We start from the raw sequence: 20139 nt of genomic DNA, 5'->3' as shown, positions 1-20139 counted from the left end.
CTTTTTTATGGAAACAAACATTGTTATGGTTTTTACAAAACACTTTCAGCGTCTGTAATGATATCAGGCATAAAAGACACTGTATAACAATGTTGAAGAAAACATTCAAGGGAAAACCTTAAACTAATCTTTAACTAAAATTAAAAACACGATTAAATCCCTGAAATAATGACAAGCGCGTCTCTCACACACACCCTCCCTACTCAGCTAAGCCCCGCCTCCTGCGCTAGGATTGGACTATAGGACATACTTACGGCTTCTAGGCCAAACGAGGCACTCGCGCATGAGTGTAGCCTACTGGCCAATCTTAAGGCAGAATGGCGCGTTTGTCCTTTGTGGTGATTGGCGGGAGAAAGAACCGTCATAAATATAATGAAAATGGCGAAAACAGCGTTTTATTTCAATGAATGAAGTTTACTTTAAAGTTTACAGTTTACTTATTTTTTCTTACCCTGTATACACACACAATACAACTTTTCAAAGATTACAAAAAGATACAAAGTTGAGTGGGCCTATAATTTTGACTGTAATAACACATCTGACTTAACAGCAACCAATAATAACATTATTTAACATGTTAACATTCATTCATTCATTCATCCATCTTCTACCGCTTATCCGAACTACCTCGGGTCACGGGGAGCCTGTGCCTATCTCAGGCGTCATCGGGCATCAAGGCAGGATACACCCTGGACGGAGTGCCAACCCATCGCAGGGCACACACACTCTCATTCACTCACGCAATCACACACTAGGGACAATTTTCCATAGATGCCAATCAACCTACCATGCATGTCTTTGGACCGGGGGAGGAAACCGGAGTACCCGGAGGAAACCCCCGAGGCACGGGGAGAACATGCAAACTCCACACACACAAGGTGGAGGCGGGAATCGAACCCCGACCCTGGAGGTGTGAGGCGAACGTGCTAACATGTTAACATGTTAGTAAAAAAAATCAAACTCACTTGGAAATAAACAGCTACCTGCAATTGGTTAATTTTTCATTAGGGTTCAGTATTTATTTAGACTTTGTTTAAGAAATTTATTTTCAAACATAAATATTTCATATATACGTATATGTTGCAAATACTGCAAAAAATGATTTAAAAAGTACACCCAACAATTAAAATACTTTTTTAAGAAGTAACACACAAGGATGTATATATGTAAAGAATAAAGCATGAAAAGAAATAATAAAAATAATAATAAAAAGGTTGTATGTCCTTTTATTCCTTTTATACCACAGCAATTTATACAAATTCATTGCAATTTATTCATTAAGATACATTTACTTTTTATTCATTTATAGATACAGTGAGTATAGAACATTCACAAGACCAGTTAGTTCCAGTATAGTCGTGTACTTTATAGCAGCTTTAAACAGTCTGCACAAGCCTCTTTTTAAGTTAATAAGACAAAATGTCATGTTACAGAGAAACCTCAGAGAAAGTGTTTCCCATGTCACAGATCATCTCAAGGCTCTTACACTGAAGACCCCTTCAAAAAATAATAAATTAGTAAGACAATTTAACCTTTATTTTGGTATGCATGTTATAATAATAATAATAATAATAATAATAATAATAATTATTATTATTATTATTATTATTATTATTATTATTATTATTATTATGCACCAGTGCAATCATGTAAAATAAACTGCATAAAAAATAATAATAAAATCAAGAAGCTTTTATTGTTATTTCAATCATATAAAGGAGGTGCAGTACATAGTGAAATGAATCATAGTTCCTCTGGACCATGGTGCTACATAAAAATGAAGAGCTACATAAAATAAAATTACATAAAACAAAAGACTAAGGACTAACACTGATACAGTTCCACAAAAAGTGTATGTGTGCAAACGTGCAGAACAGTGCAGAACATGAGACATGAGCCAGTACTAAACATTACAATACACTAAACCAGCAACGTTTTGATGCTATTTAAGAACCACTTGTCCTGGTTCAGAGCCGGTGCTTTGGCTGTCGAAAAAGAAAGAACTGGTTCTAAACTAGGCTCTGGCTCCGAACCAGCACTCAAACTGCCTCAATGGAAAAGGGGCAATATACAGCTACATGGCAGAGTGAATTCAAATGATTATCAGACCCTTCTTTACCTTCCCTGCATCAATCACCCAATCAGACCGCAATTTTCATGCACGACAATGTCCCCCTGTCACACAGCAAAACAGGTAAAGCAGTTCCTTGAAGTAATGAAATGGCCAGCCCACAGTCCTGAAGTTAGGGCCAAGAAACCTACTAGTCACCAATTTAAACTCCTACCATTAAACTCATGGTATCTTAAGTATGTAAGTGAGCCAGCATTAATGTATCCAATGTTAGAGATTTAAGCACTTATGTACGTCGCTCTGGATAAGGGCGTCTGCCAAATGCTGTAAATGTAAATTTAAATTACATTTTAAGATCACAACAGATCAGTGTGAGAGACTAGTGATGTGCTGTGAAGGCAGATGTGCTGAAGTCATTCAAAGCAAGAGCCTGTACACTTCTTACTAACTGTTGACTGTTGTAACCTTCAGAAATTTTAGTTGTGATCTTTATTCCTGCTTCAGTCGTTGCTGTTCTCTAATTTGTAGCAATGAACGTCAATAAATATCACAAGAACTATTATCCGACCGCACATTTTCAGCTGCTCCTCGTTCTCACTGGAAATCTGGCGCCATCTTGCGGTCACAATTTCGGGATGAATCCCAAATCATTTTAGTTACATAGCACACTACCTTCGGCTTAAGAACATTATGTCATATACGTATATATGAGTAGGTAGGGAGCCTTTATTTTATTTATTTTTTATTTTTTTTAAATTAACCTGAAATTTAGGGGTTTACGCTTCACTGTTTTCAAAAGGGCAACATAAATATTATACGTATTTTTAAGTTTGAAGTAACATTTGGGACGTTTCCTAAAATCCCTCCAAGTCTACTACAAACTTTTAAGTGAACTAATTTCTAGCGTTTGAGAAACAGCCAATATAAGTAGGAGTTTTGCTTAATTTGTGCAAAACCTTTCACACGAAACATGGATCGAACATGGTGTCTGCATATATGATTTAAGTGCACTAGTTTAGTTTATAGACGCCATTATATATCACACCATATCTAGTGCACTTACCAAAGCTGTTTGTAACGGGTCCGTTGTTCTTTGACCCATTGCTGTCAACGGTCTACCAAACATCTTCCTGTTCCTGTTTCTCTATGGAAGTAACCAAAGGCAAACAGCGTTACCGATTTAGAGGTATGTTTGTAAATTACACCGCAGTGGATTTTTTGTTGTTGTTGATGTTTTTCTTGTTTTGATAGTCCAATATTCAATGGGTTAATAGTATCGTGTGTAAGTGTCTAATCGAAAATCAAGTCGAAAATATATTTACCTGCGAATTTATTGTTCAAATTTGATCTAATTTATATTTTATTAAGGAACTAAACTTTAACTATCCAACAAATCCTTAAAGAACAATTCAGGATCCCTTCAGCAACCCACACACCAAGGCAATGTGACTAAATCATACGTAAAATAGCAGTTTAGAATTAAAGAGCGTTTCCAAACAAACAAACAAGTAAACAAACATGTAAACAGGTGAATCAATAGGATCTGTAAATCATTAATATTCCAAAGTGTTCTTGCTTGTGAACAATAGTAAATGTGAGTAAAAAGCAGCTATTTTCATACCTAAAATGTATGAGGGGGAAAAAAGAAGTGTGGAATTTCTAACTCATGACCCAAAACCTACAGTTTCCCTAATATATAAAGCACTTACCCTTTTTTCATGATGCTATTATAAACATTGTTGAAACAGTCTGGAATTTTTCACTAAGTATTGGAGGTTTTAACTTTTCACAACCTTGTCAAGAATGTCAGCTCTGACCTTGATGCAAGTTGCTGCACTTCTCTCAGGTCACGTCTTTCTCTTATGCAACATTACCACTGTGGGTTGATTTTCAGTGTAGCTGATACTATTTGTGGCAGAACAGTTATTTAGTTTAATATTTAGTTTTTATCAAGATATTTTATTCCGAAAGTCTGATCAATGAAGTCAAGGTAAGATATAAATGGAAGTAAAATGGATCTGTTTCTTTTGCAGGGATGTGGACATGGATGAATCGGGTTCATCAGCCCGCTCAGTCAGTACTTGTGTAGAGCAGGAGGACTGAACATGTGTGCTGGGTATGATGTTTTGGCCAACACTTGTGTTACACCAAGAGCAAAATGACAGAAGAGACGGCACTGGTGGAGGAGAAGAAGCTGACAGAGCCCTGTGCGGACCCTAACACTGGAGTAAAGATCCCCACAGAAAACACAATCTCAGAATCAAGAGGCACTGAGAATATCTCTGGAAAACACACAGTTGCTGGATGTCTGATTATGGGTGCTGCCCTCCAGCCAAGCAGGGGGACCACTGAGGAATTAAACACTCAGAAAGAGCCACCTAAACGAGATGATAGCTACCCATCCTCACTTCGCTCCACCTCCACTTCCTGCAGCTCATACAGCCTAGAAATCAGTCTGTCCACAACCAATAACAGTGACAAAGAATCTAGACCACTGTCTCTTAGGACTCCTCCAAAGAGCAGAACTGGTAAAAATCATGAGGCCAATCCCCCAAGTTCCCATGACAATCAGAAACCAGTTCATCCAGTAACAAAGTCATATGGCTCTTTAAATCCCAAGCCAGTCAAAGAAAAGGAACACTTAGCAGGATTAAAGGTCACTCAGTGCCTAGATACACATGGCACTTCTGAGATCGTAACCCCCAAGAGCCCAAGAATAGAATCCAGTCTGGAAAAGTCATTTTTGTCCAGTCCTGGTGGTGATGGGAAGGTAGGAGCTCAACCAATGTCAACTAGCCAGCCACATAAAGCATCTTCCACTCAACCAGACAGCTTTAGTACGGAGAAGCGAGCGAGCCAGGAGGAAGAGGACATGTTTTATGCCTTTGTAATCCTGCATGCACCGGAAGATTTTGAAGAAGCTGCTAGACTCAAGACCAGGTTGGAGTCACTCTCCTCAACAACTGGAGCAACTTTTGCTGAGGACTTTGAACTGCCTGGCATTTCTAACTTCAGGTCTGTGGAGGATGCCATCGAGAACTCAGCCTACATCATGCTGCTGCTCACAGCAAACTTCAACTCTCACCTAAACGAGACAAACACAGATTCTGCATTCATGAACTCAATTGAAAAGCCACACAAATACAACACTGTCATCCCTCTGCTGCCCCGGACGAATTGTTTGACTCGTGATCAAATGCGTCCCATTTTGAGAATTAAAAACCCGCTAGATGAAACGAAGGACAGAGAAATTTTTGAAAAGATGGTCCGAAAGGTCTTGGACTCAAAAAACATACAGAGACAGAAGTCAATGTGGAGACATGCACAACTGCTTAAAAAACAATGGAAACAACAGCAACGGTTACTGGAAGAGAGACAACTCCATATGGACATCATTAGAGAGACTACAAGGGTCCGAGTGTTAGAGGAGCAAGTACAGCGCATGAAAATGCAAGAGCAACGTCTGCCACCTCCTAATGCTTACCAGTCCTATTCATACCAGGGTTTTAATGGAAGAACACAGTCCCCTGGTCACACGCAGTTCCCAAGCCCATGTCCGATGCCTTCATATTACAGCGGAAACATGTGGCAACAACCACCATCCAACATCTGTATCCAGAATGCTAAATGCATCATGATTGGAAATAACTCCACTATGACCGTGGAAGGAGGTGTAGACTCTGAAGATAACCTTTGAAAAAATAAACACAATTAAAAAAAGTGCAGTTTACATCACTATGATATTGGACCTTAAAATTATTCAATGATCAGCATTAATATGGTATCACATTGTTACTCATAGTGTAAGATCGGACAGTTCACATCACAGTTGACTTTTTCGCATCACAGATTAGATCTTTCCATTACTAATTAATTTTTTTTATTGCAATGTTTTCTTAATTTTTGTGTTTGGCTGCAACTCCCCAAAAATTCTGCAACTTCTTTTCTTTGAATTTACATTTACATACATTTACATTTACAGCATTTGGCAGATGCCCTTATCCAGAGCGACGTGCTTAAATCTCTAACATTGAATACATTAATGCTGGCTCACTAAGTTACATACTTAAGATACCATGAGTTTAAAACATTTGTTCAAAGTTTCAATGAAAAAGTGTCAAAGGTGTTTTTTTTTTTGTTTTTTTTTAAAATGCAAAAGATAAGGAAAGAAGTGCTAGTTGAAGTGTTTCCTGAATAAGTAGGTCTTCAACCACCGCTTGAAAATAGCCAGTGACTCAGCTGTCTGGACCTCTAGGGGAAGTTTAGTCGTTTAGAAGTTTAGAATTTAAATTTAGTCTCCATTTAGGAGACCTCACTGTATCCCTTTAGCAGTCTAATCCTCTACTTTTGTAAAAATGTTTTAATGCCTCCTCTGTTGAGACTACTTGCATGTTCATAATTTTATTATCCACATCTGTCCAACACACAGAGTAATATGGCTAAACCTAACAGCTCTCTGGGGGTGTTTTTTTTTGGCTAAGAAGTACTGCATACCACCATGCTAGTTGCCCCTCAGCCACTATGTCTTTAAGCTTATAAGAACAATGTGATAAATACTAACAGTTTAAACGATTTTATGAAAAAGCCATTCTTGAATGTATTGAGTTAGGGGAATGTATTGTAAAGAAGAGTTAGGGGATTTTAATTTCTGTTTGTTTTTGGGTTTTTTGGGAGGAGGATAATCAGTTTAATTAATTCATTAATTATCACTGTTTTTATTTTTTATTTTTAAATGGTTAATTAGTACCATGAAATCAAGATATTGGTTTAAACTAGGTTATCATACTGTGATAGTTGCAATGAATCACAAATGACTGTATGTGGTTGATGGAATGGGGAACAAATTGATTTGAAATTTGTGTGCACTGGCACTAAAAGATGTTATTATAAAAGAAGGTGTTTTTTGGGGAAAAAATCCCAAATGTCTGAAAATGTATCACATACTAAAATCACAAAAAGTCAAATACAGTTCTTCACAGAGGCTCTTGGACTTCTTCTTGGACAGCCAGAGGCAGATCAAGTTGATCAAGAACAAAGAAATGAAGAACAACATCAGTTTAAAGAACAGGTTAAATAATGGCTCCATGCCTGTGGCAGTAGGTGGAGTCATGCAATTAAACCATTCTTGTGTATTGATTGTGTTACCGGGCATATCATCAATAAAATGATTACTCTGGAATCTGGCAGCAGTCAGCATAGTTATTTCATAAGAGGTGGATTATCAGAGCTGTAGTTCTGTAGTGATATTAAAGGTTCTAAATCTTCTGTAAACTTCGCATCATCTTAAATCCAGACTTTCAATAATGTAGGTCTTACCAGCTGAACCCGTTCAACAATGTAGTCACTTAACTTCCATCCATTGTCTTCTTACATTTTCCACCACTTGGACTTGAACTTGTGGATCTTGTTTGTAAGAAAAAGGAATGTGTATATATGTGTGTGTTTGTGGGTGTATATATATATATATATATATATATATATATATAGAGAGAGAGAGAGAGAGAGAGAGAGAGATTGAGATCTAGGGAATTTGAAGGCCTGATCACTGTCATGTGGCAGGTGGCATTAGGGAATACCATTGCCTTGTAGGGGTGCACTTGGCCATCAACAATGTTTAGGTAAGAAGTATGTGTTAAAGTAACATTTCCAGAGCCTCACACTGCTTACTTCCCATAATGCATCTTGGTGCCATCTCATCCCGATGCACATGCACCCGGCTGCTCACATAATGTAAAAGAAAATGATTCATCAGACCAGGCCACCTTATTTCATTGCTCTATAGTCCAATTCTGATGCTCACACGCCCATTGTAGGTGGCTTAGGTATAATTTACTTTACTTTAATTTACTCCTACTGTAGGTGTGAATATGTGTGAATGTGTGCTTTGCAATATGCTTGAATCCCATTTAGGATGCATTCCCACGTGTGCCGTGTGTTTCATGGATTGAATCCTGATTGATCAAATATAGGTATCTGCTTTTTACAAACTTTTTATATTTTTAAAAAAAAAAAAAAAAAAACCCAACGCATTACTCTTTACATTTATTTTATAAACTCCAGACATGATCCTTCTAAGACCATAATAAATAAATAAAGGTATAATAAAGTAATAATGTGCTTAGAATAACAATCAAGTTGTTTTCTCTTCAGGATCAAGCAAATAACATTACTAGTATTTCTGATGTCATCTTTAAAACTCTGCAACTCAACCCAAAAAATTGGTACCATGAGACAAAAGGATAAATAATTTCAGGTCTGCTGTCACCTCGACACCTCCACGTGAAATTTCCACGTGACAATGCGGTCGTTGTCTCCGCCTCCGGAAATGTGTCACAAGGTCAACAGGCGCATACAGGCAACGCGACCAAGATGGCGGCCTCCTTGTGTCACTTTTATCAGGTGGGATTTTTTTTTCAATTAAAACCTTTGTTCAAGCGTCAATAAAGCGATGGTGTACAAGAGGATTAAAATGTTGTGCTCTGGCTGAGAATTATTCATTTATCATGTGTAAGGATGTAGCAGTAAAAAAAAAACAAGCAGAGGTAACAGCTACCCGGTTAGCATTAGCGCGTCACGCCGGTGAACCGTTTATTGTATCAGATATGTTATTTCTGACATTTCTCAATCTGATTTCCGGGAGTTATTCTATTTATTTTGATTGATTTTATTGGTTTAATCTCTGAACATTTGGTGGACATGTGAGGAGTTTCACATGTTCGCAGGTTCTTTGCTTTAGAGTACAAACATTAGCTACGTGCTCGTTGCTCTGTGTATCGCACGTTGTCTATATTAAATCTTCAATATTTGGAATATTTATGTGATTTTGGTTGAATTTTTTGGTTTGTTTGTTTGTTTTTGGTGCTATACTTTTTTATTCCGGTGTGAAGTTAGCGGTTGTGCGTCCTTCTGACGTCGCAGGGGGACCTTGATGGTGCATTTATAAAGACTTTTAATCTATACTACTAATAGTGTTTACATAATAAATCTGATCCTTTTGTTAGCAAAATTTCACATTCACAAATGTAAATTTTCTGGAAAAAACCCTGTTTCATATCATTTAAAAAAAAGAAATTGAACTTTTATATTGATTCTATTAGTCTTTTAAAGCAAAAGGCACTGAAAACTTTGAAAATCTCTACTATATTTAATATTTTATTGTAAATTCCATAACAAAAAATATATAATGACTTTTAGTTGAAGAAAAAATACTGTAAATGCTTAATGAGGTACATCATTTAATTGTATAATATAATATATTAATAATTGATATGTTGATACTTGACTAGATGAAAGGTCTGCAGAATTGAGCTGTATTCTTATATATGCATACTGTTAGATTCGCATTGTGCTTTTTGTCTGTGGACTGTTTTTAAAGTTGTTCCATCTCCCTATTTCTGTTTTCAGCACTATGCCAGGAGGGGTTTAGTATTACTCACTACACGCACTTGTTTGTCCACATATGACAGCTCCTGTGTGTACAGGATATGTGGGTCTGTCACAAGTGCCTCACAGGTTTGAACTATACACTTTTCACTTACACTTTAAAGTGCCAGTTGGATATTGATGTAAGATTACAGTCTAATCTTTGTGCTTTTGCAGGTACGGTATTTATCAGCAGACAGAGGAGGACGTAAAGGCTTTTTAGGTGAATTTCTGGACACCTTGAAGCAGGAGCTGGGCAAAAACAAGGAGATGAAAGAGAACATCAAGAAATTTCGTGAGGAGGCCAAAAAGCTGGAGGAATCAGAAGCACTTCAACAAGCTAGGCGGAAATATGTAAGTTCTTTCTTATAACGAGCGTCATGTTATTTACAGAGCAGACATTACGATGAATTCAGCATAAATCACAAAGAGAGGAGTGTGTTTGTTCTGTGGCTGTCCTCTGAAAATATCCATACATACAACATACTAATGGTGTATAGAGTGTGGGTGTGTGAAATAATAATAAACTTCACTGTTGCTGTTCACTATTTATTTTGTATGCCTTCTTTTACCTTGTAAAATAGATATTTTGTCCCGCTCTAGCTATTCCAAATTGTTAGACTGGCCATATTAAATCCACTCCTTCTCCTTTTCCTCAGCAGCATGAAAGGGAGAAGGAGTAGTTTGTGTGAGGGCTAAGGCAATCTTACAAGCACACACACTCTCTATGATTTATACTGACATGCACACTTGGATCAGTGCTTCTGTGTGTTGCTATTACAATTTCAGGACAGTTTCCACAAACACGGGTCACTTGCATTATAGTGGCAGAATTAACCATTAAGAATTATAATTAAGCATGGCATGATGAGATGTGGTGAAGGAGTTAGCTCAGAGTAAATCTGTTTGCAGCATAATTATTGTCTTATCATTTATTCAGTATGACAAACTGTATGTGTACTGAAGTCTTTTGTGTACTCTAGGAAATAGACATTTATTAAATGTTAATAATTCTGTGTTCATTAATCTCTCTATAGAAAAACATTGAGTCTGAAACAGTGAAGACTTCAGAGGTGCTAAAGAAGAAGCTGGGGGTGCTGTCCGAGACGGTCAAAGAGGTGTGTGGACTTGCACAGAACATTTAGGGAAGGACACATGGATAGTAAATGGGAGTATTAATTAATAATAAAGTAACAAACATTATCCAAAAGGTAGTTAACTGTATCTTTCTCACTTGGCTTGTTCCCTTTAGTATTTTTACCTAGAATAGTGCATGCAGCACTCTAAAAGTTACCCTAAAAGGTAATCACATTCTAATATCTAAAATGATTTTCAGCTGCACATTATGTTTGCATTTCTAGGTGATATTCACATATTAATGGTAGTTTACAAAAAGGTGATCTATATTCATAAGAGTGCTCTGTTTACAGTGTATTGATGGTTGGTTGTATTGTAAACCAACATCCTGTGTGTTTGTGTGTGTGTGTGTGTGGGTGCTCCTATAGGGTTTAGAAGAGGTGGGCCGCTCGGACATTGGGAAAAAAATCATGGAAGGTGTGGAGGAAGCAGCAAAAACAGCCAAGCAGTCAGCAGAGAGCGTGTCTAAGAGTGGAGAGAAGCTGGGGAAGACGGGAGCTTTTCGAGCAATCTCACAGGTCCCAATGAAGACTTAGAAGCTTTATGTTTTAAGCTTATTTTTGCTGTGTGCATCATGAAAGAATTCCACTTTGCTGAACTTTGTCAGATGTGTCCTAAACCCAGTTGCTTATGTGTGTGTTGCTCCTCAGGGTATGGAGAGTGTGAAAAAGGAGATCGGGGACATTGGTCATAGTGGCCCTTACAGAGCACCCAGTAGTTTACGAAAGAGAAGTGACTTCTCATCTAAAGCAGCAGAGGCTGAATCCAAAGTATTTGATGCTAATGAGTAAGAATTAATGAATTTGTTCCTCCTCTTCATCCTTTGTGTATTTTTGTAGCCAAGTTTGAATGACTTTCTGGTAGGTGACCTCCATGTCTGTCTTTTCTGCCTGCCTGCCTGCCTCCCTTGCCTGTCTGCCTTTGTCTTTTCTGTACGTCTGCCTGTGTTTCTTTTCTGTATGTCCGTCTGCTTTTCGCCTTTTTTTTTATTTTTCATTTTTTAAACAAAAACTGTCTATTTTACTGATCCAATTTTCTGACCAAACTAAATCTGCTAGAATTTTTGGTTGTTGAGGTGAAATGTAGGCTTAGAATTAGTTGTATTATAGTGTTAATTAGTTGCATTAATAATTACATCAATGGAAGGTCGTTGTACAGATATTATTAAACATGTCTGTGTGTTTTCAGGGAGGCGACAGGTGTCGTGCTTCACAAAGACTCGAAATGGTTCCAGCAGTGGAAGGATTTCAAGGACAACAATGTAGTTTTTAACAGTAAGTCTCTCCCGTGTTCACTCTTGTGTTTTTGTTGTCTTGGAAGAAACATGGAAAGGTCAACAGGTTGCTCGATTGTTTGTTCAGCAGATGGCGCTGTAGTCTCGGCCGAACCAGCAGTGTTAGATGTGGTGCCAAATGAAAGTTGGCTTTAGAGCTGTGGATCATGTTTTTTTCCCCATTAATGTTTGTCCTAATGAGGCCCATGAATGAAGCGCTGCAGTACTGCATTAATTCAAAGCAAGCCGCATGAGCTGGAATCTGAGTCTCACAGTTGAAACCTATGATTCATACAGAATGAGAGAAAGGATAAATTGGATGTTAGCTCATGCTGGTATTGGTAGGATGACTGTCTTTTTTTTTTTTCTGTTCGGTTTACTTTAATTTTATTTTCTAAGCCACACAACGGGAGGTTTGAGAGCTAACAGAAGAGGTTTGGATTTTTCTGTTTCAAAATTTTATCAGCAGTAGATTTTTAGAGTGTCTCCTATTAACTCTTGGGCTGTTAACTGCTGTCAGCATGACGTATTATATATCATCTTATACTTGCACTGCTATCAATGATTTGTAAAAAGACTTATGATCCATGAAAATGGAGTCTTGCTAGTTAGATGATCTTGGCCAAAAAATATGATGCTGTTAATCGAGGCCCATTAGGCCACATTGTGCTTTGGGTTAGACCTTTATGTAAAGGAAAAGTATCTGCAAAAATAAAATACAGTTTACAGCACAGTCTTTAGCTTTGAAGCTGGTGTATCCAACAAGGAATAAAAGATTAGCATTTTTTTTAGCATCATTCAAACCACATGACCGTGTTGATTTCAAAAAGACTTACTGATGTGGTACTTTACACTGTATTATACAGTTATCTATCAAAATTCAACAAATGTAAACCAAGAGCTAAGTACATTCATTGCTTGGCCTAAAGTCCGAATTGTATATATATTTTTTTCACCTGCTTTTTTAATGAAAGTTTTCTGTCTGCAGGATTCTTCGAAATGAAGATGAAATACGATGAGAGTGACAACACCTTAATTAGAGCATCTCGTGCCATCACGGATAAGATGACGGATCTTATAGGTAAAGTGGATCGGCACCTTCGCCACCTGTGGTTTACTGACATCTTATAGTAATAGATTTGATCTGAAAATAGGTTTTGTGTGTTCTATATTATGACGCTGATGAATTGGGAGTAGGAGTATATCTGATCAGCATTCCTTCTTTAATGCCGTTTAAAAATGTGCCTCTGAGTCTGTAACGCTAGCTGAAGGTCATAGTACATATAATTTCCCAATACGGTTTATTTTAATGACTTTTGGCATGTGTCAGACCCTGATAGCTGTGAGCAGATTTCTAATTATTTCCAAATAAAAAGACTTCCTACTTTAATGTACAAGATAACTGTTTGTCCTGAGTTGGAAGATTTTTGAAAAAATGATAGAAATGATATTATGAGACATGTTTAGAATGTGGAATTCAGAGCACACTGATAGCATAGTCACAGTAAAGGAAGCATTTCCTCTGCTCCTGTCTACCATTATAGGAGAGACAGTCTCTTTGCCCCTACTTCTCAACAAAATGGCATGGCATATGCATTCAGTCCTAACAATAAAGGGGTGGAGTCTGTGGCAGAAAGAGGCATGTTTTCTGCAGTGGTCAGTCCTAAGAGACTAGCTGTGGCCTTTGCACCTATTAGTCTTTGTGAATTGGGGAGATCTCTTCTTCCTTCAGTGTAGGACTTGTGGTCCCAGTAAAGAAGGGATAGTTTTTGTCCCACAGGTGGGTTGAGAGAGAGAGAGAGAGAGAGAGAGAGAGAGAGAGAGAACGATAATCTAGTGGCCAGCTATATCTACAATAAGTAAAGAAAGCATTGTCGATCTTTGCTTTTTCATAGGTGGCTTGTTCTCCAAGACTGAGATGTCTGAAGTTCTTACTGAGATCTTGAAGGTAGACCCCAACTTTGATAAAGACTCGTTTCTTAAACAATGTGAGAAGGACATCATTCCCAACATCCTGGAGGTGCGTCTGCAAAACATTTAACTGTAACAAAGTGATCTGTGTACTTGTGGGCCACAATGAACTCCTCATCCTCCTCCTTTATTTATTTTTTTTTATTTGTATTTTTTTTAGGCTATGATTCAAGGAGAGCTCGAGGTCCTGAAGGATTGGTGCTATGAAGCTGTACGTTGACATAATTTAGAATTAACAAAGTGTTCTTTTGATATTTTATTACAGGATTCATTGATTCCTTAAATGATTTTTTTTTCTTTGCTTTTGGTTTTGCAGACCTACAGCCAGATGGCCCATCCAATTCAGCAAGCTAAAGCGATGGGACTACAGTTTCACTCGAAGATCCTTGACATCGACAATGTAGATGTGAGCATTAAGCTGACATTATGCAGGAAATATGTTACATTAGTCTTTTCTTTTCACATTACTCACTATTTTGTTATATGGAATTTGGCTAAGCTGTGTGCTCATATTAATTCCCCTCAAAAAAGTTTTTTAATGGAAGAAATGTTTAAAAAATAATAAATAAAAAAAGGGTGATTTTGAAATTGTGTAGAGTGCACACAATTTTTAAAAGTCGCTGACCCACTCACACTACATGACTAATTATTTGTATGAAATGTATTATGTGTCAGACAGAATCATTAGAACAGTGCCATTATATTTCTTTTCCACAAACAGAGCATTAGCATTCACTTCAGCACCCTTGTGTTCATTTTTATTCTAAAGACGTAAATCAGTTTGTAAAAGCTAATGGAGCGTGTTTGCACAAGACAAATGCTTTCTTCTCAGGAAATGCAATTTAAACTAATTCAGTTGTGTGTCTGTAGCTGGCCATGGGGAAAATGATGGAACAAGGTCCTGTCCTCATCATCACCTTCCAGGCCCAGCTGGTGATGGTGATCCGTAACACCAAGGGCGAAGTGGTGGAGGGTGACCCGGTGAGTTATAATGAAGCTTGAGGGTGTGCAAGTGTTGGCCCCTTTTCATTTTGGTTAATAAATGTGCTGGTGTGTTTTTAGCTAAAACAATATATAACATGGAACTCAAGTCCCAGAGCAGCAGTTAGGGCTGATGTAGTAGCCCACACTGCCCCAGAACAAGCATACATGTTATGTGCTCGTGTGTTGGCAGCCTCCTATGTGGCAGTCTGTGCATGATATCATGAAATATAAATCAGAAAAACAGTAAACAGAAAAACAGTGTTCTGAATATCAAACTTCAATGCTATGACATTAATTACAGAAGCTTGTAGCTTTGGGCTAGGAGTCGTCAGTTAAAGGTAATCTAATTATTTTTGACTCTTTTCATTTTTTGTCATTTCAGATCAGCTTTTATTAGCCTGGTGATATTGTCTGGAGCTGCTCAGCCAGAGTTGAATTAAGAAGCACATAAACACTGGCTAACTCATTAATATGACATGAAGGCTTTCTTGCAGCTTGTCAATGCGGTTTTAATGTAGATGGAGCTGTTTATTACAGCAGGCTACTGTCTGAGACACAAGACAGGACAGTGAAGTAGCCAGGTCATTTTAGACTTTTAAGAGCCAAGAAAAACATACTGTTATTTAGCCTGTAAAGGAGTTGTTTTTCTGAATGAAATGCAGTTATTCCTAGTCTGTCACCTCAGTTATTTTTATTGTTGGTTCTTGAATGCAAATTTTGTAAATACGCGCTGGTATTTTGGTTTACGCCATTTTATATGATTCTTGTGGAACAGGTTTTTGGTCAAATAGACTTACTTTCTGACCATTAAGCCTCATGGTTTCACTGCAAATTTAAAGAAGTAAAATTGTGGAGATTAGTGTGTTTTTATTTTAATTTATTCATAAAAGGAAAAGTCAGTTTAATTCTCCACCCCTCTAGCTCCCTCTAGGATGATATTGTAAGTGGGAAAATACCTGTTTGTGTTTGTCTTTCTGACTGTGTGACGTCTGGTTCATAGGAGAAAGTCCTCCGGATGATGTACGTTTGGGCTTTGTGTCGAGACCAGGAGGAATTCAACCCCTACGCTGCCTGGAGGCTGCTGGACATCTCGGCCTCGAGCACAGAGCAGGTCCTTTGAGGAGCCGGAGTTTGGAAGCGCACACATGCTCATGGCACTGAATGGAATGAAGTGGCTGTGCACAAACTCAACTGTGTGACACTTTCCATGAAGCATGACTGTACTACATGAGCCATGTCCTATCACTGGACCTGAGAGTGATGTCACACGGTTAGATGTATGTGTGACTCTTGGCTGAATGTGAATTTCCACTGCAGATTTGTGTTCAGTTCATCCCAGTGTGGTCTGTGGTAAAGCAGTGCCATTTATATCAAATAATGACCTTAAATGGATAGTTCAACCGGATATGCTAACTTGGCTATGAATAAGTGGAAAAGCTCAAAAGCCAACATTATCCTAAAGTTCACCTGTTACTAGCTACATTAGCATTTTTGCCCAGACTATATCTTTAATGGCTAAGATTTGTATAATATAATCATTCCCAGAAGTTTATGATCAAATAAACTATAACTGTAAGAACGTATTTGAAGTATTTAATCACATTTAAAAATGTGGACAATGGTTGTGAGACTTTAACAGGAAGTTCCGCATATTGTAAGTTCATATTTCAGTTTTTTTAGTATCAGGAAAGTAATTCTGCTGTTGCCAAGGCTTTGACTGACACATTAAAACTGAATTTTGAAATAAATACATGAAATCTAATGTAAATATTTAAAGCAAACTCAATTAAAATTCATTTAAAGGAACGTTCTGTCAGGATGAAAGTAATAAGGATATGTTTTGTGTTTGAAATTAGATTCATGTGAGATACAGTATAAGGCTAAAGTAGCTTACAATTAAGTTAAGCTTGTAGGTACCAGTTTTTCTTTAATAAAAATCAAAAGTCTAAATAATCACATAGTCATAAAAAGCATGATTGTGTCCCTGAAGGGGGTGTGGCCTCTGTCCCTGTCTGTGCCAATAAAGGGGGTGTGGCCTCTGTCCCTGTCTGTGCCAATAAAGGGGGTGTGGCCTCTGTCCCTGTCTGTGCCAATAAAGGGGGTGTGGCCTCTGTCCCTGTCTGTGCCAGTAAAGGGGGTGTGGCCTCTGTCCCTGTCTGTGCCAATGAAGGGGGTGTGGCCTCTGCCCCTGTCTGTGCCAATGAAGTGGGTGTGGCCTCTGTCCCTGTCTGTGCCAATGAAGGGGTGTGACCTCTGCCTGTCTGTACCAATAAAGGGGGCGTGGCTTCTGTGACTGTCAGTGTCATTTAAGGAGGCGTGGTATCTATGACTGTACCTGTCACTCTCAGTGGATGAGGAATAGCCTCTAGTACTTTTGTTCCACTAAAACTGATTTGTTTACTGACTCCCATTGGAACTGCTCTAAATCATATACTAAATTGTTGGCTGCTTCAAATATATTTGATTGTTAATCCCTAACAGTGTGTATTATATCATGTCTAAAAAGCAGATGCACACTATAGCATGAGAATGGGGCTTGGCTGACATAGACGGGGGATTGGATTTATATTCCAACACTGAAAAAAATGATGAACAAGCACACGCATTCATCCATCGCTGAGCTCGGCTATTTCAGGCCTGTCTGCCGTGATAAATCCCCCTGCTGAGGCTCACAGCTCCTCAACACCCACATCCCTTGATATGATTCTTGTGGGTGCCAGCAAATACAACACACCTCCACAACCTGCTCCTGCCTGAAACTGTATGCAATTGTGTATTAACACCAATATATTTAGCCGATAAACCAATTTCTCTGACTCTCTACGAGCATAAAATCTGGGCATTATAAAGAAGAATAATACCTTTACTAGCAGAATTAGAAAAGGTCATTACTCGCTACTTTTCAGAGTTTAGTGACTTGGTGAGAACATGCTTTAGAATAAATAGCACATCTTGAAGTTTCCACAAATGGCCAACGGAATGAAGAGACATGCAGAAACCCTGAGGTGGCAGATTAGAGACAGTTTGCACAGGTGTGTACAAAGATAGTGACTGTGCGTCTGTATGAGCATCACTGAGCCTCATGAGCATCACGGTTCTTCAGCCATGAAAAGCCTGTCCAGAAGCGAGCTCATGCCGAAATTAAATCTGTGAGTATTCCAGACACAGACACGCCAAGTCTGTTACTAAAAGCCATAAGGCAGATTCTTTTAACGAGAATATATCATTTTGTCCAGGAAGGAAGCGATGGCTAATTTGGTTTGTATTGATCACAGAGTCTTGTGCCGGCTTGACAATGTCCGGATTGTGGCTTTCAAGAGAACACTTTATCACCAAATTTAACGTGAATGCAGACCAGAATAAATCACAGACTCGGTGGCGGCTCACCGGTGCCAACTGAAGTTCATGCTTCAAAACCAGCACAAATGGCTTAACAAAACAATTTTGTGTGATATCAAATTCAAATTTTATTGGTTACATTCAAAATCCAAACACCGTACAACATGCCGTGAGAAGCCGTATGACTTTTTTTGGTCATAAAAAGACTAAGTATAGAGTTACAACAAAAACAGATGATGTAGGATGGCAGAAGAGTAGTGTAGATATGTGCAATTTTAGTGCAATATATGCAATATACGCTGTGAAGAATCCAGCTGAGGCAGTGGGTGTTGTACAGACCGGTCCTAAAAAGTCCACATTCTGTGCGTTGTCCTGGTTGAGGTCCTGACTGGCCTGCAGGAAAAAGCTTCTCTTTCTTTCTATGTTGGTCTACAGGAAGTAGAAGCGCTTTCCTGACCACAACAGAGAGAAGAGTCTATTGATATCAATCTGAGTAAGTGTCCCTATACTCAGCTGTGATAGTTCTAAAGGTGCTGGGTCTGCATTTCCATTTGTTTTGCTCTGGATTAATGGAAGTCTATATCACCCAAGTCTTTTCCCTAAACATATGCTGAATTCTTTATTTACTTAAAAAGTCATTCCCTCCTAAGCCTCATTTTTCCTCTTTGTTGAAACTAATCAGACAAAAAATGCTATCCAAGAAACCAGAAAGTGAAAAATCCTTTGTCCTGAATACTTTATTCTGGTACTTTATTAAGTGCTACAAAGAGCTGACAATGGAGACTCTTTCCATTAAACATTCCCATACAGAAAACTCCAGAGTAGCAACAAATTATAATTATTATTTTATTAGCTGTAGATTCTGAAGGTTGTCCACTACAAGTCCCTTCATGTTGTTGTAATACAATCTATACCATGTTAGAACGAGTGCATTAATACAAACCTGTGATATGAATTTCAGCCTGCACTTTTCAGAGCTGCTGTTAAAGAAAATGAATCAACAACCTCTGACCTACACCTGGGTTGTACAAGATTAGTTTAGTATACTTTAGTCTACGTTTAGTTACTTATGTTTATAGACTAAAGAAATTCACACTAACTGCATATCTTAAGTCATGTCACTGAAGAACAAGATGGCTCTTCATGCAGAAATATACATTTTATATGAGAGAGTTTCATTAGCTAGTTTTTAGCTACTTTAGCATCATATTTCAATTGAAAATCTACAGAAGCAAATGTTGGACACTAAACATGACATAGCTGTATTTGAGGTGAGGATTGGGGTCAGTTTGATTTAGTTTTTCATCCAAGTAAATCACCAGACAATGAAATCTCTATAAAAGTTTGAAATGATAGCAGTGAAGTCAGTGAACATTGCTGCTGATAAAAGTCTAATGCTGATGTCTTCATTGTGTCAGATATAAACTTAGCACCCTAGCAAAGGAAAATCATAATCCTTCATTGATGCACAGAAGTAGTGGATGAATTAGTGTTCTTACACTCATAAAATCTTCCTAGCAAGAAATTACAGCTTTATACACTTTGGAATATTAATGTTTAAGTGTCAGAGTGGCGTGTTTGGGTGTAAATCCTCATGGCTTTACAGGGCCTGCCTCAGGAGTGCAGTGAAACAGGCTGAGCTCAGCTGCATGGCACAATTTCCCATCAGTCATCTCTCACACAGCATGTTAACATGTGTCCATCCTCTACAACATACTTTCAGCTCTCCGCAACTGTGCTGCCTTGGTTCTCACACCGTTGCGCATCCATAAATTTCAAGCGATTTCACATGTATTGATTTCACCAATAAAGATTTTTTTATGTGTGTAAGATGTTCTGTCAGATGTTAGCTTTGCCCACAAATTTTAAATAATAAAAACAAAAAAAAATCTTTATTGATGTAGAACTTTTACACTGAAAATCACACAGAAGATGAAATAAC

At 38.0% G+C, this 20139-nt stretch overlaps 2 protein-coding genes across 2 annotated transcripts; both read left to right on the top strand.

Moving 5' to 3' along the window:
* Positions 1-3149: 3149 nt before the first annotated feature.
* ticam1 (TIR domain containing adaptor molecule 1) lies at positions 3150-7250 on the top strand. Its single transcript, XM_060882173.1, has 2 exons — positions 3150-3257; positions 4105-7250. Exon 2 carries the CDS (start codon positions 4230-4232, stop codon positions 5766-5768), a length of 1539 nt encoding a protein of 512 aa, XP_060738156.1. The 5' UTR covers positions 3150-3257; positions 4105-4229; the 3' UTR covers positions 5769-7250.
* A 1106-nt stretch (positions 7251-8356) lies between these two features.
* timm44 (translocase of inner mitochondrial membrane 44 homolog (yeast)) lies at positions 8357-16441 on the top strand. The gene is made up of 13 exons (XM_060882162.1): positions 8357-8470; positions 9476-9583; positions 9671-9847; positions 10531-10611; positions 10999-11148; positions 11281-11417; positions 11819-11904; positions 12892-12984; positions 13799-13923; positions 14035-14085; positions 14191-14280; positions 14745-14855; positions 15859-16441. Exons 1-13 carry the CDS (start codon positions 8441-8443, stop codon positions 15976-15978), a joined length of 1359 nt encoding a protein of 452 aa, XP_060738145.1. The 5' UTR covers positions 8357-8440; the 3' UTR covers positions 15979-16441.
* The last annotated feature ends 3698 nt before the right edge of the window (positions 16442-20139 follow it).

Source organism: Tachysurus vachellii, chromosome 1 (assembly GCF_030014155.1).
Source record: "Tachysurus vachellii isolate PV-2020 chromosome 1, HZAU_Pvac_v1, whole genome shotgun sequence".
Classification (NCBI taxonomy): Eukaryota; Metazoa; Chordata; class Actinopteri; order Siluriformes; family Bagridae; genus Tachysurus; species Tachysurus vachellii.
The sequence above is the reverse complement of the archived record's forward strand: the minus strand, read 5'-3'. Positions and strand labels throughout refer to the sequence as shown.